This window comes from Carassius carassius, chromosome 33 (assembly GCF_963082965.1).
Source record: "Carassius carassius chromosome 33, fCarCar2.1, whole genome shotgun sequence".
In the NCBI taxonomy this organism is placed as follows: domain Eukaryota; kingdom Metazoa; phylum Chordata; class Actinopteri; order Cypriniformes; family Cyprinidae; genus Carassius; species Carassius carassius.
Window position 1 is genome coordinate 1,350,457 of NC_081787.1, and position 21,421 is coordinate 1,371,877.

At 40.1% G+C, this 21,421-nt stretch overlaps 1 protein-coding gene across 3 annotated transcripts in view; it reads left to right on the plus strand.

The window, feature by feature from the left end:
• The window catches only part of LOC132113478 (gamma-aminobutyric acid receptor subunit beta-2-like), a 46,836-nt gene that overhangs the window by 23,114 nt on the left and 2,301 nt on the right, over nt 1–21,421 (plus strand). For 2 of the 3 annotated variants that reach the window (XM_059521253.1, XM_059521252.1), the window contains exons 6-9: nt 14,525–14,662; nt 16,585–16,737; nt 19,600–19,844; nt 20,189–20,329. In XM_059521253.1, coding sequence (XP_059377236.1) covers nt 14,525–14,662; nt 16,585–16,737; nt 19,600–19,844; nt 20,189–20,329 — 677 coding nt within the window. The remainder of the gene's footprint in view (nt 1–14,524; nt 14,663–16,584; nt 16,738–19,599; nt 19,845–20,188; nt 20,330–21,421) is intronic. The other variant, XM_059521254.1, reaches the window with a different exon arrangement.

Consider the following 21,421-nt stretch of genomic DNA (forward strand, 5'->3'; position numbering starts at 1 on the left):
ATTTAATCTGAAAGTCCATCTCTTGCCATGGTTTTATAACACTCCATTCAAAGTGAACTTTTACTTCGTTCGCATGGAAGTGTGAATCATATGATACTGGTATTAAAAACTTCCCACACAGAAATCATACAGTATTGACATTTGTAGCACAGAATATTAATTATTTGGTTGACCATTATTGGAAGGGGCTTGCCACCCACCTTACTAATCTTTGCTATGGCATGCTGCAAGAAGGTCAGTATATTCTTCATGTAGGGTGTACTGTATATGCCAAGTTGAAAACATAGTAAGCACTGAAGGCGAAATTATCCTTTCTTCAAATCCTATTCCCCTGCACACCTCCACACCATCCACTTTGACAAGGACTTGAACCCTCTTGGAGAAAGCCATTTTCCAGTCAGTTTCTACGAACTGTTTGGTTGGGTATGGAGTATCAGCATCACACTGTGAAAAGAAAACGTTGAACATCTATCAGTAAAACAAGGCAACATCTATCAGAACTGCATAACCAGACCTGTATCAGAGTATTACAAAGTGAGAGTTTAACATAGGCGCGTGGGAAGTGAGGGTGCTGCAGCACCTGGTTTTATTTTTTGGACAACTTTTTAACTGTTGGGAATAATAATAAAAAACTAACCTTTTTGGCAGACACACCAGCCTCGCCCACCAATGTGTGCTTTTTTTTTTTTTGTCACATAATTTGTGATTACATAATTTGTTCTTATTTTATTACTGTTTAATTTAATACATTTGAGAATATTTTCCCCTACATTAGATTAGTATTTTTATAGACTTTTTTTTTTTAAATTAAACTTATTTCCTGGTAAAATTACTATATTGCCATATATTATTATTGTGAAACAAAATTACTCATATTGTGATGCAAGATGTTGGTCATATTGGCCACTGCTAGATCACAGTTTCTCATGGGGATACTGCATGGACATGAAGCACAAATTTCCAACAATTATATTTGTTGAGCACCTCTACTTTTAATTAACATAACTATTAGTTCTTAAAAAAAGTTCAGAAAAAGATCATCACAAAATCAATATGTTTTATGTCAATACCTGGTAGATCTTCTGCAAGCATCTCTTCTTTTGCTTCTTAGTAGACTTTGGCCAATGGAGAATTTCTTTGAACAAGCTCAAGCTCCTTTGGCACAATACTGGTTAAGCCGTCCTTGAAGCTCTGGCTTAAACTGACAGTTGAATGTATTCAGTCAGCTTCATCACACAACTGAAAACTAACAGAAAGATACAGTTAATCGTTCACATTAACTAAAAACAAATCTGACATTTTAATATTCTTTGCTGCCTCTTTTGTTGCCATTTCTCTTTAGTAATATCACTGTATATTGGATCAAATTCCATAAGAATTCCATGAGTTATTATACAAATCAGTCATTACATCTCAAATCAACCAAATTTCAGAAACTTCCCTTCATTCGTCATTCCAGCCCTAACTTAACTGCATCATATATTATAAATATAAAAACTCCACATTTTGAATGTTTAGCACATCATGTAAACTGACTCTCTTTGTGTGTGCTGCTGTGTCACCCTGCTTTCTAAGATATCTGCATCAGTCAATCACTAAATATAGGACAAATATAATACACAATACTCAATGTTATACTTACATTTCTGAGGTGTAAGTTTGTTGATGGGATTCTGCTGACACGGATTCTAGGGTTATTGTTACCATCTCGTGACACAAATTTGTTAAACTTGGCCTGTTTTTTAAAGGAGCCATGAAATAAATGAGATCATGTTCTCCGTGAGACCACACTCTGCTGTTTCCCCATCCACTTCATTTTCTGAAAAAAAAGCATGATCACTGTAAGCTTGAGGTTAACAGCAAAAATTACAATACAATGTATTTTTGAATTGACATTCATCAGTATAAAAAAAACAATACTTCAATTTAGAAAAATACACAATAACTGTATGTATTCACTCAGGAAAGGTTAAAAAACTTATGCAAAAGGTACAGAATCTTAAAAGTACTAATATGTACACTAACAGAGAATAATTTTTTTTTCTGAAAGTGTACAATTAGAAGCAATATTATTTCAATTAGCAGCTCAAAGACTAGAAACTTATTTTACAAGTTTTTGCCAGTTTTGATAAATAATGATTCACTTGACTTGCTGTCCTTGGAAAGGCTCAAAGCCGATGCTGCACGCCTCGATCTCCGAGGTACAGTTGATCGCTCGTGATGACTGACAGGACTAACGTTAAATGATTAGGACTCTCCTTGACTTATACATTTGAAGTATTATATATACATATATATATATATATATATATATATATATATATATATATATATATATATATATATATATATATATATATATATATATATATATATATATATATTTATATATATATATGTGTGTGTGTGTGTGTGTACCAAGTAAAACTGATAAAAATCAACACGAAGGATATTCGTAAATTATATAATTTCAGACTGACTAGGAGTAACGTAGCGTTCACTCGCGTCAGGAGTGAACATGGGTAACGTAATGTTAACAGTAAGACAATTCTGGGAAACTTAATTTATAAATCTGTTGTTTCATACTGATACCCAGCTTTAGTTAAAATAAAAGCCGATTCACACAAAACGCGATGGGTTTGAACCATAGACTTAGCGTTAACTTGCCGTTTCACCGCTGTTTTTAATCAGCGTCTCGCCGATGTGTGATGCAAAAAGTTAAAGTTTAATTTCTGGCTAAATAATTGTAATAATAACGATAAGCTTAAAATGTAATAATAATGCGTTGGTTTTATCATGTCAGTGTTTTCGAACAAAGGTTTCCCTTACGCGTCAGGAAACGTAACATTAGGCCTAGCAGAGCAAGTGAATATGACTGGAAAGTGGAAACGGAAAGAACGGATTTCCACAGTACTTAAAAGTAAACTTACCTCTGAATTTCTGTGTTTCGTCTTCAGTGACATGTATTCCAGCTTCTTTTCAATTTTTGAAGATCCTTCGTCGACAGCATCAGAAGTGAGACAGCCATGATATCGAATAACCGTCGTGCTCATGCACATCTCAACTTTGCATCTCATCTTTTCCAGATAACCAACAACTCATGAAAATTAATATCGTCTCAGGTTACGAATGTAACCATGGTTCCCTGAGAGGGAACGAGACACTGCGTCCTCTGAGGGGACACTATGGGGAACACCTCGTCGTGACCCGTGTCTGAAGCATACTTTGAAAAACGCCAACGTGTTGGCCGGCGACAGCCTCTGACGTCACTACCAGCGCGACTATAAATACGCGCCCGTAGGACCCGTCACTATCTTCTTCGTGAAGCTTGCGTCCGAAGCATGGCAGGGAGCTAGAGGACGCAGTGTCTCGTTCCCTCTCAGGGAACCATGGTTACATTCGTAACCTGAGACGTTCCCTTTCAAGGGAACTTCGAACTGCGTCCTCTGAGGGGACACTATGGGGAACAGTATACCCACGCCGCCATGCTGAGGGGAGTGCAGACCAGAATCATGGCAAACACTAAGTACCAACTCTACCGCTTTTCTCTTCACCGGGAGTCGCCCCTGGGACGGTCTGACGGCTGCCTTATGACATTATCCCTTACGGCCAAAGGCCTAAGCTACATACCCAACTTATCCTGTAGGGCCTTGGCCCGGGGTAGAGCTAAAGGCTTGGAATCACGGAGATTCCTTTAAAGGGATACGGCTAAGAGCCTGGCACTTTCCTCTACCAAGTCTTTGCCTGTCACACAGGGGCTACTGCTAGCTTTCGCAAAAACCTGCCGAAAGGGCTGTCCCTACAGCACTCTAGTAGCGGCGCCCTGTTCTAGATAGGTATCCGAGGATACCTAGGTGGAGTGGTGCCCAAGATGAACGGGGCTTAAACCAACTCAAGAAAAGGGCACGAAGCAGCAGCGCGAAGCCCTTACCATCTAGGGATTTTAGAAAGAACGCAGAGACTAGCGTGCGAACTTACCACAATGTGGATTTTAGAAAGTGCGCAAAGACTCCCGTGCACACTTACCATAACATGGATTTAAAATACTGTTCTAAGGAGGGGTTCTCGTGGGACTCTGTCAGAGCAGCTCGTAGAAGAATGGCCCGGGAGCAGAGCAATTGGAGGCCTCAGCCCCTGCCTCAGCAGGATGCCTGCTCTCACAGAGCGTCTCAAACAGTATGTGGTACTGGAGCGCTCTGAAGAACCGGGAATCAGTCTCCCAAGAGAGGAAGACTCCGAGCTCCGAGCAGCATGCTCATAGGTGACCCTTTCAGAAAAGGGGGGTGCTGCTGAACTACCCGAGAATTGCCCACACAGCCCCCCCAAGTTGAGGGGGCTTGGGGTGTACAATAAGTACACACCGGTTGGATGAAGCCCAAGGAACACCGGGGCGAATCATCCCGAGAAAGGGAACGAAGCGGAGCGCGTAACCCTTACCATACAGGATTTTAGAAAGTGCGCAGAGTCTTGCGTGCACACTTACCACTTTACGTGGATTTCAGAAAGTGCGCAGAGTCTTGCGTGCACACTTACCACTTTACGTGGATTTGAGAAAGTACACAGGCAAGCGTGTGTACTGAAAGGTTACCTGACAACCACAGTATGTGGGAGCTCACATTCAGAGAGGCCTGTGAAGCCTGCTACCTGATAACCACAATATGTGGGAGTTCATCTACAGAGAGGCCTAGAGAGGCTTACTATCTGTTACCAGATAACCACCTCAGTGGAAACTGAAAGCAATATGGAACTCAACTCCAGGGAGGCTTGGTGAGGCCTACCACCTGACAACCACAAATCGCGGGAGCTCGTATTTTCTTTATGAAACGCACAGTATGTGGGAGCTAAATCTCCAGGGAGGCCTGGTGAGGCCTACCACCTGGCAACCACAGTATGTGGGAGCTCGTCTTCAGAGAGACCTGATGAAGCCTACTATCTGAAAACCACAATGTGCTATTTAGTGGAACGCACAATATGTGGGAGCTAAATCTCCAGGGAGGCCTGGTGAGGCCTACCACCTGGCAACCACAGTATGTGGGAGCTCGTCTTCAGAGAGACCTGATGAAGCCTACTATCTGAAAACCACAATGTGCTATTTAGTGGAACGCACAATATGTGGGAGCTAAATCTCCAGGGAGGCCTGGTGAGGCCTACTACCTGGCAACCACAGTATGTGGGAGCTCGTCTTCAGAGAGACCTGGTGAAGCCTACTATCTGAAAAAAGCCACAACATGCTATTCCGTGGAAACGCATAGTATGTGGGAGCTAAATCTCCAGGGAGGCCTGGTGAGGCCTACTACCTGGCGACCACCGAACGTGGGAGCTCACCTTCAGAGAGACCTGGTGAAGCCTACTATCTGAAAACCACAATATGCTATTTAGTGGAGACACACAGTATGTGGGAGCCAAATCTCCAGGGAGACCACCCAGCCCCTCATGTTGAGGGAAGCGATGCTTGAGGTGCATAACAAATACACACTGGTTGGATGAAGCCCAAGGAACACCGGGGGCGAATCATCCCAAGAAAGGGAACGAAGCGGAGCGCGTAACCCTTACCATACAGGATTTTAGAAAAGTGCGCAGAGTCTTGCGTGCACACTTACCACTTTATGTGGATTTCAGAAAGTGCGCAGAGTCTTGCGTGCACACTTACCACTTTACGTGGATTTCAGACAGTGTGCAAAGCGTTAACGTGCACACTGACCATTATGTGGCTTTGAGAAAGTACACAGGCAAGCGTGTGTACAGAGAGGTTCCCAAGCATCGCAGAGGCGCTGGATCGCACGGGAGCGGTGAGCTCCAACCCTCTTTTCTAGGCGAGGGGAGCATCACCTCGCCAGGCGGCCCCTCAGAGGATGCAGTTCGAAGTTCCCTTGAAAGGGAACGTCTCAGGTTACGAATGTAACCATGGTTCCCTGAGAGGGAACGAGACACTGCGTCCTCTAGCCGGACATCTATGGAATTCCCTGCAGTGCTGTGCCAATTCTTTGGCCACCTAGCTACTGTAAGGAAACTCACAGAGATTGTTAGTAGACATATAACCACCAGCACCGTCCACCTAACCTCGATCAGGTGGAAGCTGGTGGCTACAGGGGAATTAGGCAGGGGAGGACAAAAACAGAGGTTAAAAACAGAGGTTAAAAACATCCGGAGCTACTAGGTCATACTACCGCTCTGACCCGGGCGAGGACGCTGCCTCGTCCGAATCACGTCCCTCAGACCCTGCTTACCGCTCCGTGACCCGCGGTTCCTCTTGCCCCTGCCCTTAGGCGGGGGAGGAGCGCGAGCCGCAACACTAGCCTTCTGCGCCCCTCTACGACCCTCAGATCGAGATGAGCCAGGACCCCTGAGTTGCTCGGGCTCGGACCTGGACCTTCGTGGAATGAAGGATTTAAAGGCCGCTGAGCGCGCCCTTGCCTCCCTGAACTTCCCGACCACCATCTCGATGGAGGTACCAAAAAGCTCAGAAGGCGAGACCGGAGCATCGAGAAGAAACCCCCTTTCTTCCTTCCCGATGTCAGCCAGGTTCACCCACAGATGTCTCTCCGTCACCACCATGGCCGCCATAGACCTGCCCATGGCGGAGGCGGCCTGCTTGGTAGCTCGGAGAGAGAGGTCTGTGGTGCGGCGCAGCTCGGCTACCTGGTCAGGTGAAAGGCCCTCACCTGTATCCAGGTCCTTCAGCAGGTCAGCCTGGTAGGCCTGGAGCACCGCCATCGTGTGCAGTGAAGCCACAGCCTGACCGGCTGCCGCGTATGACCTGCCATTTAAGCGGGATGTATCTTGGAGGGGCTTAGATGGCAAAGCGGGAGATTTAAGAGAGGATGTTTGCCCCACAGAGAGATAGCAAGCCAGCGTCTCTTCTACAGGGGGCATCCTCTCATAGCCGTTCTCATGCAAGCCCTCGATATTAGCATAGCTCGTATGCTGAAACCGGTGGATGCGAGAGGAAAACGGCCTCTTCCATTCCTTTTCGACTTCTGCATGTAAGTCAGGCAAGAATGGAAGGCTCACCTGGGCTGGAGGGCTATGGTCAGACAAGTACCGCTCAGCAAGGCGACCTCGTGGCGCCACCTTGCTGGCACGCTTCCATGGCAAATCTAATTTTGCCGTGGCGCGATCCATAACCTCTAACAGCTCCTCATACGCGGGACAGGAGGATTGAGAAGGCTCAGCCTCAGCTTCTTCACCACTCTCAGACATCTCCTGCTCTTCCTGGGTAGAACCCAGCAGAGCACTAACTTCAGTGTCAGAATGGGTTAATGATACCACATCTGCCTCCCGAAGTTCGCTCTCGTTCGCCGCCAGAGAGTGTGAAAAGGAAGGTCCCTCTCTACACTCCTCAGCGAGATCCATTTGTGATCCCCACGAGCTCATTCTCCTCCGTGCCTCGGCAACGGCGGGACCTGAGCCGCGGGATCCAGATGGCTGTCCCTCTTTCCTCGAAAAGAGAGACAAACGAGAGTGGAGCTTTCTCAGAGAGAAACGCTCGCAGTGCACGCAGACCGCCCCCTCAAGGACATCGCGCGCGTGCTCTTCGCCCAAACAAGAGACGCAAAGAGTGTGCGTGTCATCGGGTGTCAGATAACGCTGACACGGATGCACACACTGTCTAAACGCCTTGCTAGTGGAAGCCATGATGAAAACAGTAATAGATCGCTCTTACCGTTTTGGTCGTTTCTCAGATGCACGCTTCAAACAAAACAGTCAACTGAAGACGAAGAAGATAGTGACGGGTCCTACGGGCGCGTATTTATAGTCGCGCTGGTAGTGACGTCAGAGGCTGTCGCCGGCCAACACGTTGGCGTTTTTCAAAGTATGCTTCAGACACGGGTCACGACGAGGTGTTCCCCATAGTGTCCCCTCAGAGGACGCAGTTCGAAGTTCCCTTGAAAGGGAACTTACTGTTTAATCTATTTTGGGTGACTGTTTCATACACTTTGGCTTAGTCCTTTTGTCACACAAGTAATTATACCTTTTTGGGGGGATTAAATGGTCCAAACATGGACCCTCTGACAGTTGAAAACATATTTGTACCTTTTTTACCCTTAAATGGTATATTTAAGTACCCTAAGGTGCAACTATGACCCATTTAGGGTACGACTTCACCATTTGTACCCTAAGTGTTCACAAACGGACCCCAACCGTACCCTTTTTTCTGACAGTGTAGGCAAGCATCAGTACCTTGAATTTGATGCGAGCAGCTACTGGTAGCCAGTGTAACCTGATGAGGAGAGGAGTAACGTGAGCTTTTTTTGGCTCATTGAAGACAACCCTCGCTGCTGCATTCTGGATCAATTGCAGAGGCTTGATAGTACATGCAGGAAGAGCCAGGAGAGCATTACAATAGTCCAGTCTGGAGAGAACAAGAGCTTGGACAAGAAGTTGGGTTGCTTTTTCTGACAGGAAGGGTCTAATCTTCCTATTGTTGTATAAGGCAAACCTGCAGGACCGGGTAGTTGTAGCAATGTGGTCTGTGAAGCCTAACTGATGATCCATCACAACTCCTAGGTTTCTAGCTGTCCTCGAAGGAGTAATGGTTGATGAGCCCAGCTGTATAGAGAAGTTGTGATGAAGCAATGGGTTAGCTGGAATCACCAGGAGTTCTGTCTTCGTAAGGTTAAGCTGAAGGTGATGGTCATTCATCCAGCTAGAGATGTCACACAGACAGGCTGAAATGCGAGCAGCTACCGTCGGGTCATCTGGTTGGAATGAGAGGTAGAGTCGGGTGTCATCAGCGTAGCAGTGATAAGAAAAGCCATGCTTCTGAATGACAGATCCTAATGATGTCATGTAGATGGAGAAGAGAAGTGGTCCAAGTACTGAGCCTTGAGGAACCCCAGTAGCAAGGTGGTGTGACTTAGAAACATCACCCCTCCAAGACACACTGAAGGATCTGTCAGAGAGGTAGGACTTAACCCACAGGAGTGCAGTTCCAGAGATGCCCATCTTTCTGAGGGTGGACAGGAGAATCTGGTGATTAACAGTGTCAAAAGCAGCAGAAAGGTCCAGTAAGATGAGTACCGAGGATTTTGAAGCTGCTCTTGCTAGTCGCAGAGCTTCAGTAACGGAGAGCAGAGCAGTCTCAGTTGAGTGGCCACTTTTGAAGCCAGATTGGTTGCTGTCCAGGAGGTTGTTCTGTACAAGGAACATAGAAAACTGGTTGAACACAGCTCGCTCAAGTGTCTTTGCAATGAATGGAAGAAGGGATACCGGTCTGTAGTTTTCAAGATGCGCTGGATTTAGAGAGGGTTTCTTGAGCAGTGGGCTTACCCGAGCCTGCTTGAATGCTGAGGGAAATGTTCCAGAGTGAAGAGAGGAGTTGATAATGTGAGTAAGCAAAGGTATGACTGAAGAAGAAAACGCTTGAAGGAGGTGAGTGGGGATCAAAAAAGTGGACAAGTAGTAGGATGATTGGACAGGAGAAGTTTGGAGACGTCCATCTCTGAGAGTGGGGAGAAGGAGGAGAAAGAGTGTGCGTCGGTCATTGTGAAGTTGTCCTCAGTCTGCGGTGTGGAGAATTGGTCACTGATAGATCTGATAGATCTGATAGATCTGATAGCACACAGAGAAAAGGACATGAATATGACAGTGGGCAAATGCATAGCATATTATGCACAGCATATTATGCACAGCATAATTTGTGGTCACATGCACACTTCACAAGATCTCACAGCTGGATTCGACTAAGTTTGCAAGGTTTGTGAATTTCAATTCTCATTAGCCATTCAAACGTTGGTTTAAATGATATAAATGTGTATTTGCTGAATGCTGACAGCAAACGAGAAACTATTATAATGTTTGCCTTTCTATTACTAATAATATAAAAGCAATCCTTATTATATTTTTTGTATACATTTTAATTTCTTTAACAGTTCTTTCGGATTATTAGACAGATTTCTATCTATATTAGACAGAACTGTTAACGAGGACAGCAAACAAGAGGGAGGATGTGAGCAATGTGTGCTCAGGCGTTGCTGCTCTTAGCATTGTAAAATAAAAGTCCCACCGTGAATGCATTGGATAAAAAGAAAAAATTATCGACCAATGCCGGCGTTAATAAAATTCCAAATATCAGCCGATATATCGGCTTTGGTGATGTATCGGTTGACCACTTATGATAACTAATAGGCAGAATTATTATGTTATTTTATTTTATTTAAAAAAACAACAAAATGAAAAATAATTACATTTATTATCATTATTAAAAGCTATAAAATATGCAATGTATAATATGCAATAATAATAGTAATTATTATGATTACTACTAATAATAGGAAATAGTAATGATAATAGTAATTTATAAATAGTGTATTATTATAATATTTATAATTACAACAACAACACCAATAATCATTATAACTATAATATTAAAATGATTGTTTTTATTATTTACTGATAACCAGTATGTAGAATTATTTTTATTGTACTTTATTTTATTTCATTTTATTAAACATTTTATAAAAATATTGAAAACAATAAATTGTTTTAACAATAATAGTAATATTTGCATATTATAATTATTTACTTATTTTAATATATTTAAGCCAAATTAAAAAATAGTAGTAATAATAATAATAATAATAATAATAATAAATAACCAGTATGCAGAAGGCCTTTTATTTTAGTTTGTTTTATCAAAACATAATATTGAAAAATACTATTAAAAACCATAAAATTTGTAATAATAATAATAATGTATATTATAATGCCATTTTTATGCCATGAATATAATAGCATTAATAATACTACTAATAATAATATGGTGGCAAAACTAATTTCATGTTAATGTTAGGCTGTAACTATTTTACATTAAGCCTAAAATGCTTTGCATTTCACTTTTGAGAGTGAATGAATATTCAGTAAACAGCTGAATAATTTACATAAGCAATGCATTAAGAAAGTCACTCTACCTGAACAGTCTTGTTTCTTGTTGTGTCTTGTTTCTGGTTGAACACACAGTGCTTTAATAGTGTTTTAGGGGTCTGTTCTGTAGAAACCCACCAAATGCTGGCATTGATCTGTAAACCGATATTACAGAACCGATTAAATAGAAAAGTATGTTAGAAACATAGGCTCAAGCGTTTATGGATTATCTGTTACCCTGATCGGTCTAATGATCTGTTTTTCAGCTGTGTCCTGAAAGCTATAACAACACCTAATCATCTCCCTCTTTATTAAGATGAATGGGCTTTCTATTTGTCATTATTGCCTGTAATTGTATGTAACACTATTTTTCTTGTAATAAAAATTGAAAGCCACAGGAGAAGAATGCGAGGTCTTCTCAGTGTTTTATCTTTGTCCCTGGAGTGCTGGATTACAGCGCTGTGATGTGATGCTCCACACAGGCTCTGTTTGATCATTAAGTTGCCAGAAGCGTTAAGCAGCACAGAAACACTGAGGGTCAGGCCTGACTTCCTTCAGCTACCGATAAACTGCGCTGTTTTCTCTTTCTCCTTCGTTCACTCGCTCCAGCCCTCCATTTCTAGCTCTTTTCCTTCTCCTTTCACTTATTCCCTCTCAGAGTTACTCTAGTTAACTAAAACTAAAACCATAAAAAGCATTTTCGTTTTTTGAAATAAAATATAAAAAGTCAACTTATTTTTATTTCAACTAGTTGCTTAAGTAACAGCCCAAACACTTTCACTTTCTCAAAATCGCATTTGCATTCTAAAAAAATAACCAGTGTATAAAATTCACCGGGAAATCCGTGGACTTGGCAACACTGGGCCACATGCCCCACAGGATGTTGCATTGAAAGTTATGTGAAATTATATCAGTCAAAACATAAATTACATCAATAATTTATGCAACATTTCTTATACAGTGTGCACAATATTTTAGCTCAAATATTTAGACATCACACCCAACTTTCACATAAAAAACATGCAAAAACAACAGCCTAAAACAATACAGCCATCAAAAAAGATGTAAATTTTTCCATAAAGCATCACAAAATGGATATTATTGCCAGATAATAATTTTTTTTTTGCAAAATATGAATCAAATGATTTGATATAGAGAGAAAGAGAGAGAGAGAGAGAGAGAGAGAGAGTATATAATAAACGAAAGAGCATTCTTCCACAATGGCAATTAATTACAATTAATGTAATTTATTAAATAAATTATGTAATATAAATATATAAAAAATAAAAACAAAATGTATATACATTTAATCCAAATTTCTCTAGGTAGAATTACACATATTGATCGTTAATACCAGCGAATGTTTCTAAAAGTGTCTCATATGTTGCTGATGAAAAATAGAATGCATTTTTAAATATTCAAATTCAAATCGAATTCCGCTGGCGTTCACTTGGCAACCGTGCTTTCTGTTATTTTCTCTCCCACACACCATTTCACACACACCACTGCGTGTATTTCCCATAATTATGTCAGTGCAGAAGTGTCCAGAAGTGTTTTCATGCGAGCTAATGACACACAAGCTTAAGCCTCCTCTTTCCCGATCAACTTGATTCTTGATGCATTTTAACAGCAGAAGCTCTCAGCTTGAGTCGCTCTCCTCTGATGTGGATTCCTTTTCCTCTGGTTTCTCTCAGGGCCCGAGGGAATAATGGAGCTGTGGCAGTAAATGTGATCTGTTGACAGTAATCAGCCATTCAGTTGACAGAATCAGACGCGGTGGCACAGAGATAATAGATTTAATGGAAGTGAAACACCAGTCCAACAGTAGTTTTCTCTCGAGTCCTCGGCTCTGTCTCTCTTGTGCTTTCTCGCTTTCGTCTGCTCTCCGTTTAAAAGGCTTTTCAGACACCAGGGTGAACGCGACACAACCTTACGAGGTGATGGTCTCCAAACGCTCCCACGCTAGGAAGACACATCTGATAGTCACATGGCTCAACATCTTGTCGTATTTACCTCACGTTGCACCATTATACCCAATGAGAAAGCAGTATTTGTTATCTTTGTATTAATGCTTTATGAGGCATACAGCTTTGCTGGGCTTTTTAAGTCTGTACCTGGTTGCTAAGTCATGCACAGATAACTCCCTTGAATATGAAGAAATCAGAAGCTCACCGTTAATTATTCAATACATTAAATAGGTCACTGGTTCTCATTATAAGTTGCACGCAGACAAACTGGTGCAGATGGAGAAGGAACCTCAGCGAGGACGGAGAACAAGCAAACGCACAGATTCCTTCAGTCTGTTTCAGAACCATCATTTAAATGATCACTTGTTTTGAAATTGAAATGTCACCGTCAATATTTACACTGCACTTTCCATGAATATGTGCACTTTGGGATGCTGTTGGTTTATGTAAACTATTCAAAACACAAATCCCACGCTTTTTGTTGGATATGTTAGATTAACTGTTTTCTAAAAATATAGCCTGTCATGAAACAGAGCTGGTTTCAAGAGTCTGTTCCCCCTTAAAATGTTAATTCTTTCCCACCTTAGAGGCTGACTTTCTTGAATTGAAACGTTCACGCAACGTCATAATTTTGACAGTATACTAAATACATTTTTCATTAATTGTTGAAAAGCACATTTTAAATGTTTAAGTAATGTTACTGCCAGGGCTCCTTAGTAGAGTTTAGTAGAGATGCTATGACATGTTCCCACCAAAATCCTGAGACCGAAATGAAAATCCATTAAAACAACTAATATTTCATTACTTGAAATAAAATAAATATTAACTGAAAAAATTTCTTATTTTAATTTACTTTAACTTAATGTACAAAAAACTTATTTTATATATATATATATATATATATATATATATATATATATATATATATATATATATATATATTAAATACAAATTTATTTTATCTACTAAATGTAAAACTACTATATATAACTACTAAAGAAAAAACAAAATTTAAGAAAAACTTTAAAATTAAAAAACTAAAATTTAAGAAAAAGAAACTGATTAAAAATATTAATAAAAACTATATTAGTATCTGTATGATACTAAAATAACACTGGCTACTGCATGATCAAAGTAACATAACTAGTTTTTTTTTTTTTTACACATAAACAACTTTAATTCATATCTCAAACTTCAACCCTGTTACCCAAAATATTGTATAGGAAAAGAAGAAATATGTATCTATAATTTCTGGGAAATACAAAAATAAACTAAAAAAAATAAAAAATAAAATAAAAACCTTTAGGTCCCACCTATTGAGTGATGTATTTAAATGATGAAAAATTTTGTCTATTTATTTCTAAAATGTTTTTAACTGTATTTAGTCATATCCCACATTTTGGTGACAGGGTTGAAAACAAATCTAGAAAAGGAATTTCTTGATAATATAAAAACTATAAATGGACCTCCTGAGGATGATGAACACTAGCTCATTTCACAGACCAAAAAAAGGGATCATTTTTAAACCCTTTCAGGCCTGTTTTGTTTAAGTCCCTTAAAGCTTGGTTGCAGGAGGAAGAAAAACACAACGCCAGTCTTCATGCCGAGCTGATTTTCTCCTCTGTTGTCCTTATATGCACGGAGATGCACTCAGATGTGAGTTTGTTTAACACACGTGTGTTTGGATCCTCCAGATGGCTACACCACAGATGATATCGAGTTTTACTGGCGAGGTGGAGAAGGGGCCGTCACGGGGGTGGAGAGGATCGAACTGCCTCAGTTCTCCATCGTGGACTACAAACTCATCTCCAAGAACGTGGTTTTCTCCACAGGTTGAGTTTATTCTTTGATTAACCATGAGTCAGATCTGTTCAGAAGTATAGTTTGATCTTGGGGTGGGCGGTAGGACCAGAATATTATATCACCATATGAGCCGTTTCATCATGAAACTGTATGATTTCATTTTACTATAATTTTACTATAAAAGGGAAATTTTTCGAAGGTTTTTGAAGTACAAAAATGAAAAGATCAGTGCTTACAAAATATAATCCATTGCTGATTCAAAATTACATGACAAAAACTGTATCGGTACATTAAATATTTTAGGAAGACTACTTTTTGTTTACTTTGGACCATACTCTTTTATCACTTTGATTCAAAAAGGATAATCTTGTACCATATTGATATAAAAATACATAGAGATAGAAAAAATATTCCATTAGTTGGTATGAAGAACATGAAGTGCATTAAACATGACATTACATCAAGGTTTCACAAACTAGAAAATGCAGGGGTTCACAAATTTAGGCGTGAGAATGGCTAATTAATTAAATCATACAACTGTAAAATTAAATTAAATAATTTTAAAATAACGTCAATCAACTTAGTTTTTTTGCATGTCATGCGATCATTTACCATCATCAGAGACCCGCGTGCATGCAAATGTGTTGCTTTTAATTATAAATTTAGTACATTAAAATCTAAGGGGTGTTTAAAGTAAATGGTGAAAGAGATTCTTATGAGAAAAAAGGCTGGGAATCATTGCATTACATGTAAATAAGAAGACCTAGTATGATCCCTACACTTTATCCACAAAAATGTTGAAATGCTGTGGTGCAGACGTTATTGCATGCATATATAGTTACAGTGTCCTTTTGCTAAACCTTGAAGCGATGTATGCGGTGAGTAAGCATGTGAGTAAGTGCACATAATTTGTGTTTTTCTCCAGTCGTATTATCATCACTGGTCTGCCTTTCAGGAACAGATAAAGTCACGCAGTCTGTCTGTCTGACTCTACCCACACTCTCAGACACGCCGTTTATTATTGTGACCTGTTCTGCCACCAAATATATATTTGAGGTGGCCTGTGTGTTTACTAGAGATGGAACAATGCATTAAATGGTCAGCAATCTGCAATACAAGAAAAAGACTGATGCTAAAAACAGTTTATTGATAATCAGTTAGGTACACTACAGTTTTTATTGCATTTAATTGATTAAAGGATGCATTAAATTGATAATAAGTGACAGTAAAGACATCTGTGACTCTGGAGCACAAAAGCAGTCTGAAGTCGCTAGGAAATATATTTGAAGCAATAACCAAAAATACATTGCATGGGTCAAAATGATAGATTTTTCTTTTATACCAAAAATCATTAGGATATTAAGTAAAGTTCCATGTTCCATGAAGATATTTTGTTATAGATATTTTACTAATGTAAATATTTCAGAACTTAATTTTTTTTTTTGTAATATGCATTGAGAAGACTTCATTTGGGCAACCTTTATTGCAACATTTAGATTCTGTTGCACCCTCAGATTTACAAATGATTTCTATTCCAAAAAATGCAGTTATTTTAAATGTTCTACTTTTCAAAGAAACCTGAAAGAAATTATGTAACACAAAAATATGAAGCAGCACAACTGCAGCAGCAAATCAGCATATTCTCATGATTTCTGAAGGACCACATGAGACTGAAGACTGGAGTAAAGATGCTGAAAATGAAGCTGCGCATCACAGGAATAAATTACAGATATGTATGCAGATATTCACACAGAAAACAGCTTTTTTGAATTGCATAATATTTGACTCAAATAAATGCAGCCCCAGTGAGCAGAAAATGCTTCTGTTAAACATTTAAACATTTTACCGACCCCAAACGTTCTATGGTACGACTACTGTTTCCAACATGCTGACTCCTAGATGTTACCAGAAAGCATTAATTAAACTGTCTTCTTTTTCTTTTTTGGACCAGGTTCTTATCCACGTTTGTCTCTGAGCTTCAAACTCAAGAGGAACATTGGTTACTTCATCCTGCAGACCTACATGCCCTCGATCCTAATCACCATCCTGTCCTGGGTATCCTTCTGGATCAACTACGATGCTTCTGCTGCCCGTGTGGCTTTAGGTGGGACTTCTGATCATGTGATGTGTGTTATCATTGGTTTGCTGAGCTTATGATGAACACTTTATACTGTAGCTCTGTTTTGTGTGCTCAGGGATCAGCTTAGTGATTTCAGGTACTCGTTTTATAGGCTCTTTTCTGTTTGCCTCATTGCAGTTGGATAATACATCAGTGACTGTGATTTTACCAAGATGTGTTCCTGTATCAACGTCATTGTTGGTCCTGGAACAACACTCCTATATTGTGCTGCAGTGATGGCATAATTTTGTTGGCTGACCTGGAAGTTAAAAACCCAATAGGAATACTAATTCCTGCAGCACTCTATTAACATTTTTAGTTTCCATTTATAGTCCGATTTTGAGATATTCCTACTCAATATCTCAGATTTTCAACTGTACATGTGTTTCTTTGCTCCAAATTCAAAAGATGACGTATAAAGAAACAAGAAGTCAGCACTACGATTAGCTTTGCAGGTGTTCAGAGTCTCCTGCCAACCAAATTGCAGAGAATAAGTGGTGATACACATTCATTTTGCAGGTGTAAGAGTTTCAACAGGTTTTTCTCAACAAATGCTTGATAAATGGGTTATATTTTACAATGCTGGCGCTTCAACTCATTGATTCATTGCATTTGCTGAAAGGTGATTACATCCCCCAGGTGTCATCATGTTCATAAGACATCACACGTTTCCAAGTTGGAAGTCCAATAGTCTCGACTAACCAGACTTTTAATTCAGGTCATAGGGTTTGGGGTCTGAAGCCAGTTGGCCAAGGACAGCCTATTTTAGTAGGAAGAGGTATTTGTAATGTGTTGAATTTAAGTTGCTGAAAAAAAGATGCTTTCAGAGCATGACGTCATATCACCACTGTTGACCATTTCTAATTATGCCAAATGCATCAGGCCTGTTGAAAAATCCAGCATATGCTGATTAGGTATATTTTGAAGCATGGCAGCTGGTTAGAGCTGGATTAGGCTGATCCTGAGCTGGTTATATACTGGTTTGAGCTGGTTATGAGCTGGCACTCAGCTGGTTATAAACTGGTTATGAGCTGGTTTAAGCTGGCACTGAGCTGGTTATAAACTGGTTATGAGCTGGTTTAAGCTGGCACTGAGCTGGTTATAAACTGGTTATGAGCTGGTTATAAGCTGGTTTGAGCTGGTTTAAGCTTCGTCTTGAGCTGGTCATAAACTGGTCATAAAATGGTTCTGAACTGGTTATAATCTGCCTATGAGCTGGTTTAAACTGGCACTGAACTGGTTATAAGCTGGTTTGAGCTGGTTTAAGCTTCGTCTCGAGCTGGTCATAAGATGGTTTAAGATGGTCCTGAACTGGTTATAAGCTTGTTTGAAGTGGTTTAAGCTTCATCTTGAGCTGGTCCTGAACTGGTTATAATCTGGTTATGAGCTGGTTTAAACTGGGAATGTGCTGGTCCTAAGAAACTAGCTCCAGCTCAGGACCAGCTTAAACCAGCTGCCATGCTTCAAAACATACCTAACCAGCATATGCTGGATTTTTCAACAGGGTCTACCACAGTTTTCCGTGTAAGATCAACAGAAGATGTTGATTCAGGAACATGTCTCGGCATCGTCTAAGAGGTTGCTCTTTCATTGCTCATGAGACGCGGTCCATTGCTCAGATGATAAAATGTTTCATAGACTTTGGTATTTTGGAAAATCAGAGCACAGTTTCTTCTGAAACTGTAGATGAGACAATCATGAGATGAATCTTTGTTTTTTCTGATTGGTGTGTAGGAGGAACTAGATATTGTGCTTGTGCTTTCCTTTGGGCAGTACCTGCCTGTGCTCAAAAAGAGGAGGCTCAAACTGCTAATGAAATTGTATGATGCTTGGACTCAAGTGGGTCTTAAATCTGCCTCACTCCAGTGAAGATGCGGCGCTGCAGTGCTCAGCTCCAAACTCTATTAGGAGTGCTCTGTAACCTCTGCTGATCTGCATTGACGTATTACTGCTGATTAACCTGACAAACTTTCCTCTGGTCACTCTTTACTGACATGTTTTATGTCCAGGGCCATGTTCCTGCCATTGTGACAAAATTACTTCTTGTGACGCTAATACTTCAGGGGGAGACGGCGGAGAATAGATCACTGATGATAGGGAGCCGGGCCTTTTGTGTTTGGGTGAACTTGTCAGAATGAATCTGTCTGCAGTGAGGGGCATGTGACACAGAAACACATGTCTCAATCTTGCAGTATTGTTTAAACAGAAATGCAACTGCTCTGTTACAGAATTGATGTCTCATTTTCTCTACATGGCTTCAAAATGATTGCTTGAGCTTTCTACACTGAACGTGTTTGAAATGCATGTAAGAATTTGACCGAACAAATTAAACATTTGGGAATATGGGAGAAATCCTGATGAGTTGTTCTTTGACAAATTTTGCAGATGGTTAGAGGTGAGCTTACAGGCAAAAATCCATCAAAAAACTGGTCATTTTATAAATTACATGCACCGTTCAAATGATTTTTACGATACATTTGATAATAAATAAAATACTTTTATTTAGTAAGGATGCAAAAAACTGATCAAACGTGACAGTAAACAGTGCTTGTTTTGTGAATATCTTCAGTCAGATTGCTTAATAATAGCCTCAACAAGTTGCACATTTTGAGCTACGACTGATGTGAAGACAACTTTTGCATGAGAGCAAACAAACCCCAATTATTAATCAAAGTCAAGTTTTCATCCTGGTTTCACATTAGAAGACGAAAGATGAGTAACATCTGTAATTGCTCAGTTAGCAGCTCCTACTCAGCGCTGGCTGGATAATTACTTCTCTTGTTAAATAAAGCTGCATTTGACTTGAGCTGTACTTAATCATGCCTGAACGATTTCTCTGAACTCCAGGTATCACCACCGTGCTGACCATGACCACCATTAATACTCACTTGCGAGAGACCCTTCCCAAGATCCCCTATGTGAAAGCCATAGACATGTACCTGATGGGCTGCTTTGTCTTTGTGTTCCTGGCTCTGTTGGAGTACGCCTTCGTCAACTACATCTTCTTTGGGAGAGGTCCTCAGCGGCAGAAGAGAGCGGCGGAAAAAGCCGCCACGGCCAACAATGAGAAACTCAGGCCTGACCCCAACAAGGTACTGCTGAGCTTTCCACACACACACCTCAGGCGTCTTTAGGGTTAGTTGACAAAGGCCTCTGGTCAGTAGTTGGTCGGTTCTCTTGATAAAACACCGGATGTATTGCTGTATTTTTTCCACTGGCATAAGCTTGTTCACCAGCCACAACCTAATGGGCTTTTACCTTCAGAAACATGTGATGAAATATCCGGGAGATCGGCGCAGACTTTTGTTAGCTGTACACAACAGACTCACTCACTGGCGGAGCCTCTAGGGCTTTCCTTCTAATCTCATTGAAAGAGTTGTGTCTCTCTCCGAGTGCGGCCGACCTCTGTAACAGTGCTGATTTTGTATGCTTGCAGTGGTTGGTGGGAAGTGTAGTTCAGAGAGACGATACTCTCTATGCCAGAATGAAACAGAGGGAAATTGACGGGTATGACTCGATGTGGGATCCGATCTTTGCGGAGGATGCAGGATTAGGACTAGGCGATCAAAGACTTAAGGTACTGAATATTTGACCTGAAGTCAAAAAATTCAATGGCTCTGCATCGATAACCAACCAGAAGTAAACACACCCAAGTCAGTTTGATTCTTATGATTTCTGTTTTTCTCCCTTTAGAGTAATGATGGTAGCCATCATCATTTCCACCATTAAGTTGTCCTGCCCTTTTTTCAGTTATTGTTTGCACCCAAGCTTTTTTCCCAGACGTTCATTCTTTTTTGCACACGAATAATCAAGCCCAGCCCAGCTGACAAAAATTATGATTTAATGCATTACTTTACGTAAAAGTAACTAAGTAACGCAATTCGTTACTTGTTTAATGGAGTAACTCAATATTGTAATGCATTACTTTTAAAAGTAACTTTCACCAACACTGCAGAAGCGTGATATGGTCGAAATGATAAAAATATTGGCACCCAATCAGAGATGCAGATTAATTTATATAATTTGAAGCATATGTCAATGTCAATGTCACCTTTATTTATATAGCGCTTTAAACAAAATACATTGCGTCAAAGCAACTGAACAACATTCATTAGGAAAACAGTGTGTCAATAATGCATAGTTAAAGGCAGTTCAACATTGGATTCAGTTATGTCATCTCTGTTCAATTAAATAGTGTGTGTGCATTTATTTGCAATCAAGTCAACGATATTGCTGTAGATGAAGTATATAATATAATATACATACGATATAATATATGATATAATATACAATTAGTAAAATGAAGCAATGAAACGTCTTCTAAAATAAACCAAATATTTAGCCTACTGCATGTTCAAAACAGATCTATTAAAAAGATGAACAACACGACGGGGAACTGATTAGGTATTAGTCTTGAAAAAATCTCAAATTATATGAATATATATACTGATAAATTGCATCACTAGTTAAAGTCGATTTGTTACAGTAACATTAGCAGTTAGCAAACCGCATTAGCAATGATTACATCGCAAAGGCAGCTTTTGCAGCATAATTTTGATGATTAGTGAGCAGCTTAAGATATAATAATGCTTAAAATTCAACTTTAAAATGAACACTTGTAAAATTTAAAAGTAAAAAAGTAGGATTATCGTGGAAAGTGAAAGCGGCC